At 35.1% G+C, this 13,689-nt stretch overlaps 2 protein-coding genes across 2 annotated transcripts; both read right to left on the reverse strand.

The window, feature by feature from the left end:
* Positions 1 to 4,716: 4,716 nt before the first annotated feature.
* On the reverse strand, positions 4,717 to 5,647 carry LOC140872636 (uncharacterized). Its single transcript, XM_073275527.1, has 2 exons — positions 4,948 to 5,647; positions 4,717 to 4,850 (listed from the first exon to the last, which is right to left on the reverse strand). Exons 1-2 carry the CDS (start codon positions 5,645 to 5,647, stop codon positions 4,717 to 4,719), a joined length of 834 nt encoding a protein of 277 aa, XP_073131628.1.
* Positions 5,648 to 6,473: 826 nt separating this feature from the next.
* On the reverse strand, positions 6,474 to 12,312 carry LOC140875999 (potassium channel KAT3). Its single transcript, XM_073279841.1, has 13 exons — positions 11,866 to 12,312; positions 9,682 to 9,897; positions 9,436 to 9,597; positions 9,212 to 9,269; positions 8,792 to 9,109; positions 8,460 to 8,699; positions 8,242 to 8,340; positions 8,135 to 8,167; positions 7,814 to 7,999; positions 7,622 to 7,699; positions 7,273 to 7,330; positions 7,004 to 7,144; positions 6,474 to 6,780 (listed from the first exon to the last, which is right to left on the reverse strand). The coding sequence occupies exons 1-13, from the start codon at positions 12,066 to 12,068 to the stop codon at positions 6,677 to 6,679; spliced, it is 1,896 nt and encodes a 631-aa protein (XP_073135942.1). The 5' UTR covers positions 12,069 to 12,312; the 3' UTR covers positions 6,474 to 6,676.
* Positions 12,313 to 13,689: the final 1,377 nt, after the last annotated feature.

Consider the following 13,689-nt stretch of genomic DNA (forward strand, 5'->3'; position numbering starts at 1 on the left):
TCTTCGTTTAAGTTCTTATTTGGAAAAATATCCAAAATAGTTCGGTAAGGTTGCCCATTTTGTGTTTTGGTCCTGTAGGTATTCTATTTTATATTTGGGTCCTTTTCTCATTGAGTGCTGACATGACATCAGAAAATGCTATTGTGACACGGAAAAATGCTGACGTGTTCGACGCCAGGTCAGCACTCGATGAAAAAAGGATTAAAAATCAAAACATAACCTAACTTATGTCAAAACCCAAATGAAATACTTGTAGGATCAAAATTAGCATACTTGCATGACTATTTTGGTTGTTACCATTCTTATAAAATTGAATACTTGTAGGATCAAAATACAAAATTAGCAAACTTACATCACCATTTTGGTTGTTGCCCATTCTTATTTGGGCAACTTTCTAACCTCAAATGGCCACAAATTCAACTGCTCAAACTTATTTTTGCATAATTATATCAATTAACCGAAAGAATTAAATTAAATAATGTAAGAAGAAGTGAAGAACGTCATTTGATGGTGTCTGTCACTTGAATGGAAGACGGACCAGAGCGATAGTTAGTCGACGAGGAAGGAAAGGTGAGTATGAGTGGTCAAATGAATGTATGAATCGTACGCCAAATTTTAAATTTAGCTGTCGAACTGCTCAAGATATATAGTTTTGACAAATGGGGCTAAAATTCACGATATATATATATATATATAGTTTTTCTATGCTGCCCACCTCCGGTGCCCACCTCTGAGGTGACACTCATCCATTGGATGAACCATTTGTATATGATTCATCTCATCCATTTGATGAGTGTCACCTCATAGGTGAGCATGGAGGTGGGCAACATAGCAAAACTATATATGAGTTTTGCTATGCTGCCCACCTTCGGTGCCCACCTCCATGCCCACCTATGAGGAACACTCATCCATTGACCATTTGTATATGATTCATCTCATTCATTGGATGAGTGTCACCTCATAGGTGGGCATAGAGGTGGGCAGCATAGCAAAACTATATATATATATATCGTGAATTTTAGCCCCATTTGTCAAGTGAATTTTAGCCCCATTTTATTTGACGAAGTGGATACTAATTTATTTGGTTAAATATAAAATAGTTAAATGATAATATCAGAATTAATAGAGAAAAAAAAGAAACCAAAAATCTTCATTGAGATTCAAACGGAAGAGAATTCCAAAATGCAATACAACCAAGTGTGATTGAATGAATCAAAAATTACAGAAGAAACCGCCAAAAAGCTATTTATACATATAAGCAAAACAAGAGAAATGCGACTTTTACTTCCTAATGTATAAAGACGTGTTTTTATTATTATGTACTTTAATACTCCTCAAGATGAAGAATGTATGTTATGAACACCCATCTTGGATAGCAATGTGCGGAACTGATTTGGCAGCAAGGACTTAGTGAACAGGTCCGCAAGTTGCAGATGAGAAGAAATGTGCAAGGCTTTGATGATACCCTGCTGGATCTTCTCTCGCACCACATGGCAATCAATCTCAATATGCTTGGTGCGTTCATGAAATACATGATTAGATGCAATATGAATTGCTGCTTGATTATCACAAAACAAAACAGCTGGATTAGGATGAGAAACATGCAAATCTTTAAGCAATGATAGCAGCCAAGTGATTTCACATGTTGCACTAGCCATGGAGCGATACTCTGCTTCTGCAGATGAACGTGACACCGTTTGTTGCTTCTTAGACCTCCATGATACTAAAGATTCACCAATGAGCACACAAAAACCTGTAATAGAACGACGTGTATCCGGACAAGTTGCCCAATCAGCGTCTGAAAAGAAAGTAAGCTGCAGAGATGACTTAGAACTATAAAACAACCCTTGACCGATGGTTCCTTTAATGTATTTAAGTACTGAATAAGCAGCTTGCAGATGTGCATCTCTTGGGTTAGCAACAAACTGACTTAGCCTATTCACAGAGTAAGCTAAATCTGGTTTGGTGATAGTCAAATACAGCAGCTTCCCAATAAGTTTTCTATACATGATTGGATCAGACAGTAACTCTCCTTCTTCACAATTAATCTTCATATTAACATCTATAGGTGTGCTGCGTGACTTACAACCAGTGAGTCCCACTTCCGATAACAACTGAAGAGCATAATGTCGTTGGCAAATAGATATGCCACAAGCTGACCTTGCCACTTCTATACCAAGAAAATACTTCAAATCCTCCAAATCTTTCAGTTTAAAGTTACTGTTTAAGAACACTTTGAGATCTTCTGCTTCTTGTTTATTGTTAGTGGCAATTACAATGTCATCAACGTATACGAGTAATGCCAAAAAAATATCACAACGTGTTCTAACAAACAGAGAATTATCTGCATGGCTTTGTACAAAACCAATACTCAGTAAAGTGGAAGAAAACTTGGCAAACCACTGCCTTGAGGCTTGTTTAAGCCCATAGATCGATTTATGCAACTTACAGACTAAATTATTGGGTAAAGGCTCCCCCTTTCGTTGATAACCTGGAGGTAAAGACATATAAACTTCTTCAGAAAGATCACCATGCAAAAAGACATTGTTGACATCTAATTGAAGAAGAAACCAATTGTGAATGGAAGCTAAGGCTAACAAGGTCCGAACAGTAACCAATTTGGCGACAGGAGAGAACGTTTCGAGATAGTCTATCCCTTCTTGTTGCGTATAGCCTTTGGAAACCAACCGTGCTTTATATCTTTCTAAAGAACCATCAGCCTTAAGCTTGACCTTGTAAACCCATTTACAACCCACAACACTTTTCTGAGGAGGTAAAGAAACAATGGTCCAGGTACCATTGTTTTCAAGTGCTCGAAGTTCATCAGTCATGGCTTGGCACCACGTTGGCTGAGCAGCAGCTTGAGCGAATGTTTGCGGTTCAGAAATGGCAGAGACAGTATGAATAAAGGAACGATGTGATCTAGAAAGTTTTTGATCACTAAGCACTAAGTGCATAGGATGAACTGTAGGAAAAGATGAAAGAAGAGAAGAAGTAGAATAACAATGAAAATCATGCAAATGAATGGGTTTTTGTGTGACCCGATGAGAACATGTCAAAGAGGGTTGGTTTTCTGGAAAAAATTGTGTAAGTTCATTGGAGGATGATGGAGCAGTAGACTGGTCTGGAAAAACAAAATCAAAGAAGGAATCTAAGTCTGGAGCAGTAGAAGCTTGATCCTTAAAAGAAAAAGAATTCTCATGAAAAATCACATCACGGGAGATATAGACCTGATTTGTCTCCAGGTTTAACAACTTATAAGCCTTATAGCCTTGTGGATAACCCAGAAACACAGATCGTATAGCTCGAGGTGAAAACTTATGGCGATGGGAAGGAAGAGTGGAACCATAACATAAACATCCAAATACCCTTAAATGATCATAAGAAGGATTTTTATCAAAGAGAAGGTGAAAAGGACTTTTGTTAGGTAAAAAGGAAGATGGTGTCCTGTTAATGAGATATACTGAGGTGAGAATGCAATCCCCCCAATATTCTAGTGGAATGTTTGATTAAAACACTAATGCTCTAGCGACATTCAAAATGTGTTGATGTTTGCGTTCAACTACAAAAATTTTTTGTGGTCTTTCAACACATGAATGGTAAGAAAGAATCCCTTCATTTTCAAAGAACTGGGAGAAGTTCAATTCAGGAGTATTATCAGATCTTACAGATTTGACCTTCTGTCCGAATTGATTATGCACCATCTTACAAAATTGAGGAATGATATTGACTACATCAGACTTGGATTTAAGAAGGTAAACCCATGTGAAACGTGTATAGTCATCAACAATTGTCAAAAAATACCTATAGCCTTCAACACTTAAAGTCTGAAACGGTCCCCAAATATCAATATGAATCAATTGAAAAACAGTATCATGACAAGAATTATTTGAAACAAAAGGTAAATGCTTTTGTTTGGATAAATGGCACGTATCACAAACAAGAGAATCAGCCTGTTTTATTGAAGTAGGATGCAAGACTTTATTTACAGTAACAAGCTTTGAAAAAGAATGATGACCTAATCTATAATGTCATAGTTCAGAAGCACTAAAGTAAACATTACAGATTGCTGGAGGAAAGTCTTGAATTTGAGTGTTCAGAATGTATAGATTTCCAACTCTTCTACTCATCCCAATCATCTTGTCCTTGGTAAGATCCTGAATGTGACATAAATCATGAGAAAAGGAAACGAAACAAGATATTTGTGTAGTTAATGAGCTGACAGAAAGCAGGTTAAAACATAATTGAGGAACAAACAAGACATTGTCTAAAACCAATTTAGATGTCACTGGAACTGAGCTAACATGTGTGGATGATACTATGGAATTGTTTGGTAAGGTAACACGAGAGATTTTGGGTTTAAAAAAAGAAAAAGATATAAAGAGCAACAAATGTGATGTGTTGCACCCGTATCAAGAACCCAATCAGAAGCAAGATTAGAACTAAATCCAATGGATAAAGAATGAATACCATTTGAGAAAGAAACAGACGATTCTGCCTGCTGATTGGCCATTGTGTTTCCATGCCCTGACTGAAGTTTTGAGCTCAAAAATGCAATGAGTTGTCTGCATTGGTCGGGATTCAAAGAATCTTCCATCTTACTCATGGATGCATCAGGAGTCACAAAGGACTTATTTACTTGCAGTCGTCCATCATTCATAGGAACATCAATAGAAGCATGAGTATAAACTTGATTTGCTCTCATTCTTCCATCAGTCAGTTGCATCTGTTTATACCTAGGATGACCAGGAGGACATCCATGAATCTTGAAACATTTATCAACCGTATGACCAGGATAATGACATCCAGAACACAGAGTTCTGTCATTAGGATATCCATTTCTTCCTCCCCTGTTGTTTTGAAAACTTTTCACAGCAGCAACATGCGATTGTTGAGTTGATATTGATGATAAATCCGAACCAGAATTCATATTTTTGTGTATGGAACGCTGTCTTTCCTCTTGCAATACTAATGAGAAAACCTTTGATATTGCTGTAGTCGGTTCCATCATCAAGATTTGAGCTCGTATTTGAGCATAAGAATCGTTTAATCCCATCAAAAACTGCATAGCACATTCCTGATCTTGATAGTTCATCCACTTTTTTATTGAACCACAATTGCGCACAGACACCGGTTGAAAATCCTTAAGTTCATCCCACAAAATTCTCAATTTTGTATAATATGAATTAGCATCCATTAAGCCTTGTTGCAGACCATTCAATAGTTTCTTAATCTGGAAGATTCGTGGAGCATTACTCTCATAAAATCGATTACGCAGATCTCCCCAAATTTCAGAGGCAGTAGACATATACAATAGACTATCCGCAATATCACGACTCACAACATTCAATATCCATGAAATTACCATACTATTACAACGAATCCATGCCCCAAACAACAAATCATCGGAATTAGGTTTCAGCAACGAACCATCAACAAATACGAACTTATTTTTGGTTGTTAATGCGGTAGTCATCGATCGATTCCAAGAGTTATAATTGTTACCTGTAAGCAGGTGTGATACCAATTTCATACCTGGATGATCCCCATTCTGCAAATACAAAGGACTACCGGTGTCTTCAAAAGATGCTCGCGCAATCAGATTCGGCGGAGCTTGATTATTGAGAGCTTGCTGTCCTCTCGCCATTGCAAATACAAATCAGAGTAGAAGCCTAATTCTCTGATACCATATCAGAATTAATAGAGCAAAAAAAAGAAACCAGAAATCTTCATTGAGATTCAAACGAAAGAGAATTCCAAAATGCAATACAACCAAGTGTGATTGAATGAATCAAAAATTACAAAAGAAACCGCCAAAAAGCTATTTATACATATAAGCAAAACAAGAGAAATGCGACTTTTACTTCCTAATGTATAAAGGCGTGTTTTTATTATTATGTACTTTAATAGATAATTTATAAATAACATACAAAATATGATTATGTTTGGACAAGTACTTCTTTTTTAAATTTTTTTTAACGAATTTTATATAAAATGTTTTAAAAGTTTTTTTAAGAATAAATATGCGTTTGAAAAATCATTCTATAAAAACGCTTTTAGAGTGGAAAATGTGTTTAGAGTTTGGACAAATGTTTTTTTTAAAAAATATTTTATTGTTAAAAATGATTAAGAAGAGTTTGGACAATAATTTTATATAAATAATAATAATTTTCGTTTAACTAGCATTATTTTACTCTAAAAACATAAAAAGAAAATATCTAAATTATTCATTGAAAACTAAATACTTTTCTCATAGAAGACAAATGGCTTATTTTCAAGTAGGACAAACATTATTTTTCTCTCTTATTTTTACTCCTAATCTCATGATCACCCGCTTATTCCAATTTGCAATTTTTGCTTTGTTTTATTTTTTTAAATGCAATTTACACTTTTATAACTTAAGGTATTATAGTATTAATTAATTAATTTGGGATATTTCGGTTAAATTTATCCGAATGATGAGATTGGAGAACTTAAAAAATCAAAATAAAAATTACAATCACAAAGACAAAACTTTTCTTTTCTTTTCTTTCCTTTTTTTTAAAAAAGAAAACATTATACACCAGCATTTTTACATGCGAGGGGTCTACAACATACATTTGTAGTAGACTGCTCCTTGTATGCCTTTATTCCCCCAAGTAGCTGAGCCGTTGGAGCCATTGGAGTTACTTAAGCTTCAGTAGATGTATAAGTGATCATGGTCTCGTAACGCATTTATGTCTTCCACATGAGACCCGTCAGCCATGATAATGGTGGTCCCTCTTTTCCCAAGCTTTTTTTCTACATTTACCAAACAAATGTGAAGCAAAGTGCCTACAAAGTTTCAAGACGGAATTCCCCAAGTAGAGGTAATCTTCTGTTGTATTTGTTATTTCATGTTTGCTATAGAAACAGGATGCTTATGATGGCCACTTATCATGTAAAAAGACGTAATCTTTAGTCTAGTGTAAGATTTTGAATGGTACCGTGCATTTGTAGCGTCGTAACCATAGAAAACACTCACCTGCTAGGGACAAGAGTTCTGATATTGATCCAGGTAGATGGGCGAGTTTTCCCCCGTCTTCGTTTTGTTTATCCTCTGGATGATGTCCATGGATTACCACCCTTGTTGGACGTAAGGTTGGCGTGTGAACAGTGGAGCTAACTGAATTAATATATAGACATAAGACATGTGAGTTGTGTACTCTGAAATAATACATTATTGTGCTATCACTGGGTGAATGTAAGATGTGGAACATCCTGTACTAAAACATCAAGCAGATGGTGTCCTACCTTTTGCTTCTTGGCTTGGTCCTTCATGATTTTGATGTTCCTCACCCGGTGCCGTGGCCTGAAAATGAACCGATTATCACTTTGTACTCATGTTCAGTGATGGAAACATGGAGGGATCTGTTCTTTTCGTAAACTATATATACTGGGTTGAACCTCGCGGATATTTTTGTGAAAACTAGACCTTGCAACCATCGAACGTTTTTTGATTGCATATTAGCTGTGTTCGCTTTGGTTTTTGGTTTCACTCGGTACACATTCTAGGCATGTAGTTTGAAAAACTGCCAGGTTTTTGTTTTTGTAAAGTTTCACTTGTAAGAACAGGCAATATGATTAAGACTTTGCATTTTACCTCCACGTTGGGTTCATCAAACAACTCCAATTCAAATGGCATCTCTTCTTGTATCTCCTTCTTCAGGCTTTTCAAATTCTGAAAATACAGATTGCAGAAGCATTTGTCATTTCAAAATTCATGTACAGATGAGTAGAAACATTGTCATGAAACAGAGAATTACGAAAAATACTTGGCATATGTTGTGCTGACCTGAAGAAAATTTGAGATGATTGTCTTTCCATCTTCGTTTTGCGGCTGCACCAATTGCTTGAAATGGTTGTGACTGATCCTGATGACCTGGGACAGTCTCTTTGTTCTCACTGTAAAAAGTTGGGGAATATTGAAGATCACGCCGACTTCTCCAAAGATATCTGGAGATCCTAACTTTGTCAAGAACTGGAAAAATTACATCAGAGTAAGAACTTTATATGCCGCGAAAAGTTTGCACACTAAATAATGGTCCTGAGGCTAAAGACTACTAGGCAACGGGTCAATGATCACCAAGCAAACTTGAAAATGACGGGTTTATACCTGTTCCATTCCGTTTTTGTGAGTTAGCACATCCTGCAGTTTTGGAGATTATAAGATTTTGCTTGTGTAAATATGCTAAAAAATAGTTGAAAAGGTTATGTTTATACCACTGCTCCGGATACTATAATGTAGAAATCCGTTGGTATCTCGTTTTGTATGACAATATCCATTTTAGGTGGATAATATTCGGCTCTCATCTCTGGAACCTGTCATAGGAAAACTTCAGTACAAACTTATTTGATAGCATTCTTGGTTTCTAATTGTGTGACCATAATCTCTGAAATGCTTGATTTTCAGAAAAAAATCGGAAGTTAAAATAGATTACCAGTTGGACAATGAAGTCTTCAGAAACTCCTTTGAAAAGGTAGCTGTTTTCTACTGTCCTACGAAAGAGATGCTGAGCAATGCTAGATCTTATTGCCTTAGGCAAGTCTTCGAGTACTTCTTCTTGTTGTAGTTCCGCGGTCTTGAATTTGAGGGTCACGTGTGCTAGCATTTGCTCCTTTAAGCCCTCTGGAAGGCGATTCTTGCTAGCATACCGTAGGATCTCGTGGATGGCATCCCTCTTCAAACGCAACATAGAGAGGAAAAAAGTTATTGTCCGAGTTTGAAAAGTATGTGTATCAGCAAATGCATTGCTTTGCGATGATCATTTACCATGGCAAAAGTTCGAACCGAGCTATGGACAACAAGATTGGTCATATTTCCGATCAGATAAGCCGTTAGACCTATGTTGAAAAGCATGTAGAAGATGGAGAAAACCTTCTCCCCTGTATTCTCTGCGTGCAGGTCTCCATATCCAGTTGTTGTGAGAGTTACAATCGACCAATACATGGAATATGTATATCCTAACCACACGCTTTGGTCCTCAAAACCGGGAACTTGAGCTCCTATCCAAGTATCATCTCCATTGCGATAATGTAACGCCATCCAGAAGTAGAAGCAACCCGCGGAGTGGACAGCAAACAATGTCACCTGTCAAACAACACGGGTTACAACCTCATAAACACGACGGTTAGGTGCATGCTTCGTCTAATCACCGCACATGTTAAAGGGGATACATGCATGGTTACTCACAAATATCAGTTTGCAGTATCTAGTCCAGAAATAGCTGAAACGAGTGTCCTTCTCTAGCCTGAAAGCAAGTCAGAGGACAGATAGCTCCTTTAGATATATATAAAGGAGACGCAAAGAGACTGATAAACTCGAATATTTCGACATGCCTCCTCAGGAGAATTCAAAACAAAACACAGATATGAATAGAATGCTGTTTTGCATGAACCTTGGAGTAGAGATAATACCTAGAAAAGAAGTCGCTGACACGCCTAAGTCGCCATAGCCTAAGCAAGTTTAGGAAGCCAAAGACATCGCTGCCGGAACTTTTTCCAGTGAAAATCCTGTATATAGTTTGGAATGGCAGAGTGGAGGCTATGTCCATTGGAAACCATAGATGTGAAACATACCTGAGAAACCACACAAATTATCGATACAAGAAACGCGAGACGAACATGCATGCAGTTAATGTAACAGCTTGTCTAGTTTCATACCTCAAAGCTATTTTCTTGTGATCATCAACAAGCAAATATGTGGATTTGTCCAAATACGCGACGAAGAACGTGAGGACGATGTCGATAAAGAAGAAGAAATCGACTGCCAAGTCGGCAGGCATGAGCGCTCCATTTGACAATTTCCTGAAAGCTAGCTCAAAAGGAGAAGACCAGGCCGAGTACACCACTAACACCACCAAGAAAGTCTGCCACCAACTGCAATCACAACATTCTTGTGATTATTTTAAGCACAATTTTAGAGTTCATACCAGAAATAAAACTTTATGAATCTTGTGTATATGCTATAACATTTACGAGGAATTTAATGCAAGCATATATAACTGTATATGAGTACTTAAATGGTAATTTAATCATTTAATGATCATGCCATGCATAGTATTTTAAAATAAATTTATTAAATGAGCCAATTGTTACTGTAATGTATAGTACTATATTTTATGTCTATCAAAACTTTATGAGCTCGTGAGTATTAATGGTGATTTGAATGGCTACCAAATTCTTAGTCCATGAAAGTATGAAAAGTCAAAATAAATTAGACATAAGGTTTAATAATAGATTACTGAACAGCATATATATGATAATTATTGAACGAAGTGACAACAATTTCGAACAATTTCACGAGCAAAAGACGATCATGGGAAAACTATAAAGTCTTTATTTATAGAGAAAATTATGCTGAGAAATTTCATATTGATGTAAAAAATTAAAAATATATAGAGGAACCATTTTTTGAAAGATAGCCCACTTTTCAATGGATTTCTTAAACTTTAGATGAGAAATTAATCAACAAAATTCATGCTTATAAAACATATATAAACTCAAATTTAAAAGTTTTTTGCTCAGAAAAATAGACGCAATTGGAGTGTATCTCCAAAGCTATATATTAATTCTGTGAAACAAAATTTTGAGTCAAGAAAATGATATGGAAATCATATAAATCAAAGATTTTGTGTATATAATGAAATAAGCTCTAATTCTTATTAAATAAATTTAGATCTTTCTAGTACGGCTAGATACTCGAATGTTTTGGTCCCAAATTTCAAAATAAATTAGCTACCGATGGGACAAATAAATTGGGGAATAAAAAAATCATGTATTATTGATTTGGCATAATTTGCGCGTAAGTTGATAGAATCCGGTTGAAAATTAACTCTAAATAAAAAATATTTACATTTATATTTTCATATGAAGCCAAATTTGGTGGCCAGACCCAGACAGACAGGCCCAGACTCAATCAAATCGATATGTATACCGTTTTGACTCGATTTTAAAGAAAAATAAAATTGAAGAAATATTGGGCTCTGCATGGACCATTAATGAAGATGACCATAAATAATATTTAAAATTTTGGCAGCTTTTTAGAGAAATTAAAAGGAAGTCAAGTGAAATGGCTGATGATCGATATTCTGAAGGTGTTAACTAGGTGATGCGGCTATAGATTTTTTCGATGTTATCCTCGGACAAAAATTTAATGGATTACATATGAATTTTCACGTTATTCAATGCAATTATTTCATATGAAGAAAAAGAAACATATATTTTTGAATCATCAATCATATTGTTGTTAAAAAAATTTATTATTATTATTATTATTTTGGAGTTATTCAACCACGAAATTCAGAATTTTGTTCAAGATCATAATCTAGATTACAATATTTTCAAAGTATTTAATGACCAAATCGATTTCCAAGCTCATATTAACCATTAATATAATCCGTGTATGTGTGTGTGTGTTTGCGTGTGATGATTGTGTTTAATAAATCCTTGTTAGTCAAGGAAATAATTAGAGGCAACTAAGGCCAGCTAAGTCTTAAAACAACTTTTAGACAAAAAAAATATTAGGCTTAATTATTTATCAAACTAACAATTTTCAAAACATAATTGTGGTCATTAAACATATATAATTAATGAATGCAATTATGCATTTTAAAAGGGCCCCAAAATTTTCCCTATATGAAAATATACATGATCGTTCTATAGTATAAAAATGAACGTGTTTACCATTTTCTTCAAAACATAAGCTTAATTAAATGCAAAACTTGGTAGAATAGAACTACATGTACAACTATGCATATGCCAAGAACTCAGAAACAAAAAAAACTGTTTACGTCACGTTGACGAAGAGTTTTGATACAGTGAACATCCAATTCACCGAAAACTTACCGGTATCTTCTGTCATAAGGAGCAATAACAAATCTTTTAAGAGTAAGAGAGCCATCTCCAACAACCGTCCCAAAAGCCGGCAGAAGGCTGCTGGAAATAGACGCCAAGTTCTTGCTTTCTCCTTCGCTCGAATGATGCCGGTAAAGAAGCGGCACCGGAGACCTTGTCTCCGATGTCAATGGAGATCTTCCTTCCATTGCCATATATATTTATATATAATTAATAATAATAATAATACATCTATTAATTAAAGAAGTCGGAGCTAGAGAATATTGATATATGAAGCTGTGTTTTAATATTCTTTATTGATCTCTATATATGCTTTGTATGTAATGATTGTGCAGAAGGGTGGGTTCATAAATCAGATGATGCTATACATATACAACTACAAGAAGAAGGTTGAGAAGAGATGTTGAGTTGAGAATTAATTTTAATATATATATATATTTGACTCTTGTGTCTTTTTTTCTACGTTTGGCTTGTATTTATGTATGTTATTTATTATAGGGGCGGCGGTAATTGTATTCTAGTGGGAGTGGGAGAGTTGAAATTTATAAGTTTAACATTATTGGGGATTTAATGATATTTTATTTTTGGTGATTTCATATTTAACGGCATACATGCAGCGGATTGACTTTTTACTTGATGATAACATGGCGTGGGTGTCTGTCAATAATAATAACAATAATCATCATTTTGTTCATGCAATCCGCAGGATAGTAGTATCCTGCGGGCGACGTGTAATCTCATGATTGGTCAAAATCAATGAATCTCATGTGGGGCACATTAATTTTGACCAATCATGATCCGCCACGTTACCCCCACGACACTATCTTGGGGTTAGCATCGAATTAACCCTAAAACTGTCTAAGTTGTAATGAAATCAGGATTTGAAGTTCTCAAAGTCAACGTATTTGTCAACATCAAATCAAAACATCATACATATGTGTACTATCATTGAGAATCTGAGATTGTAAGAGCCGGTTGGTTAAAGAAGTCTTTGAAAACATTTTTTTTACAAAAAAACTTTTAAAAAACATTTTTTTTTAGTTAGAATTTCTAGTTTTTTTGACTTTGTTTTGTATATTTAAAAATTGAAAAAAAAAAAAAAAACACTTTTCAATATTTATCCATGCTTCAAAATTGCTGTAAACACTTAAAAAGTCGATTTATTTTTAAATTATAACTTCAGCTTCCAAACTAGAATGTAGACCTTTTCAAGTTGTGATGATATGAATTATGCTGTTCAATCTAAGAGAAGTTGAGGAGTCGCTTATTTATATAAGGCCAAACAATTATGCAGGATACAAGTTTCAAGTGCAGGCAGATATGCTTTTCCAAACTCAAAATCAGAATTTTCATTTCAATTTCTAAATCAATCTTATACAATAGTAAAAGTTAGATATACGAGAAAAAAACATATCATATCCTTGAATCAATCACTGTTCAAATGTGAAGTGGTGGGTTCTTAATTTGGTTTATGCTTGGACGGACGAGACGAAGAAACTAAATTTGGAAAAAATGTCATAAAACTAGCATGAGCAAACTTTTTGGACTTGTCAAATAGCATCTAGCCCAAGAAAACACATAATCCACTGTGCTCAACAAATGTGGCAAATATCATCACCGGCAAAAGGGGAAAATTGCTTTTACATAAGAAGTTTTATGACTTTTCAATAATTTTGACAAGCAATGATCAAGGGAATGATTGGATTGTCGAAACCAATGGGAAACAATATTCACGAGATGACGAAAAACATGAAAAAATTGTAGCACGATAAATATTTCCAAGAACTCTAAAAGGCTACTATCGGTAATTCGGAT

This window comes from Henckelia pumila, chromosome 1, assembly GCF_033568475.1.
Source record: "Henckelia pumila isolate YLH828 chromosome 1, ASM3356847v2, whole genome shotgun sequence".
NCBI classification, from domain to species: Eukaryota; Viridiplantae; Streptophyta; class Magnoliopsida; order Lamiales; family Gesneriaceae; genus Henckelia; species Henckelia pumila.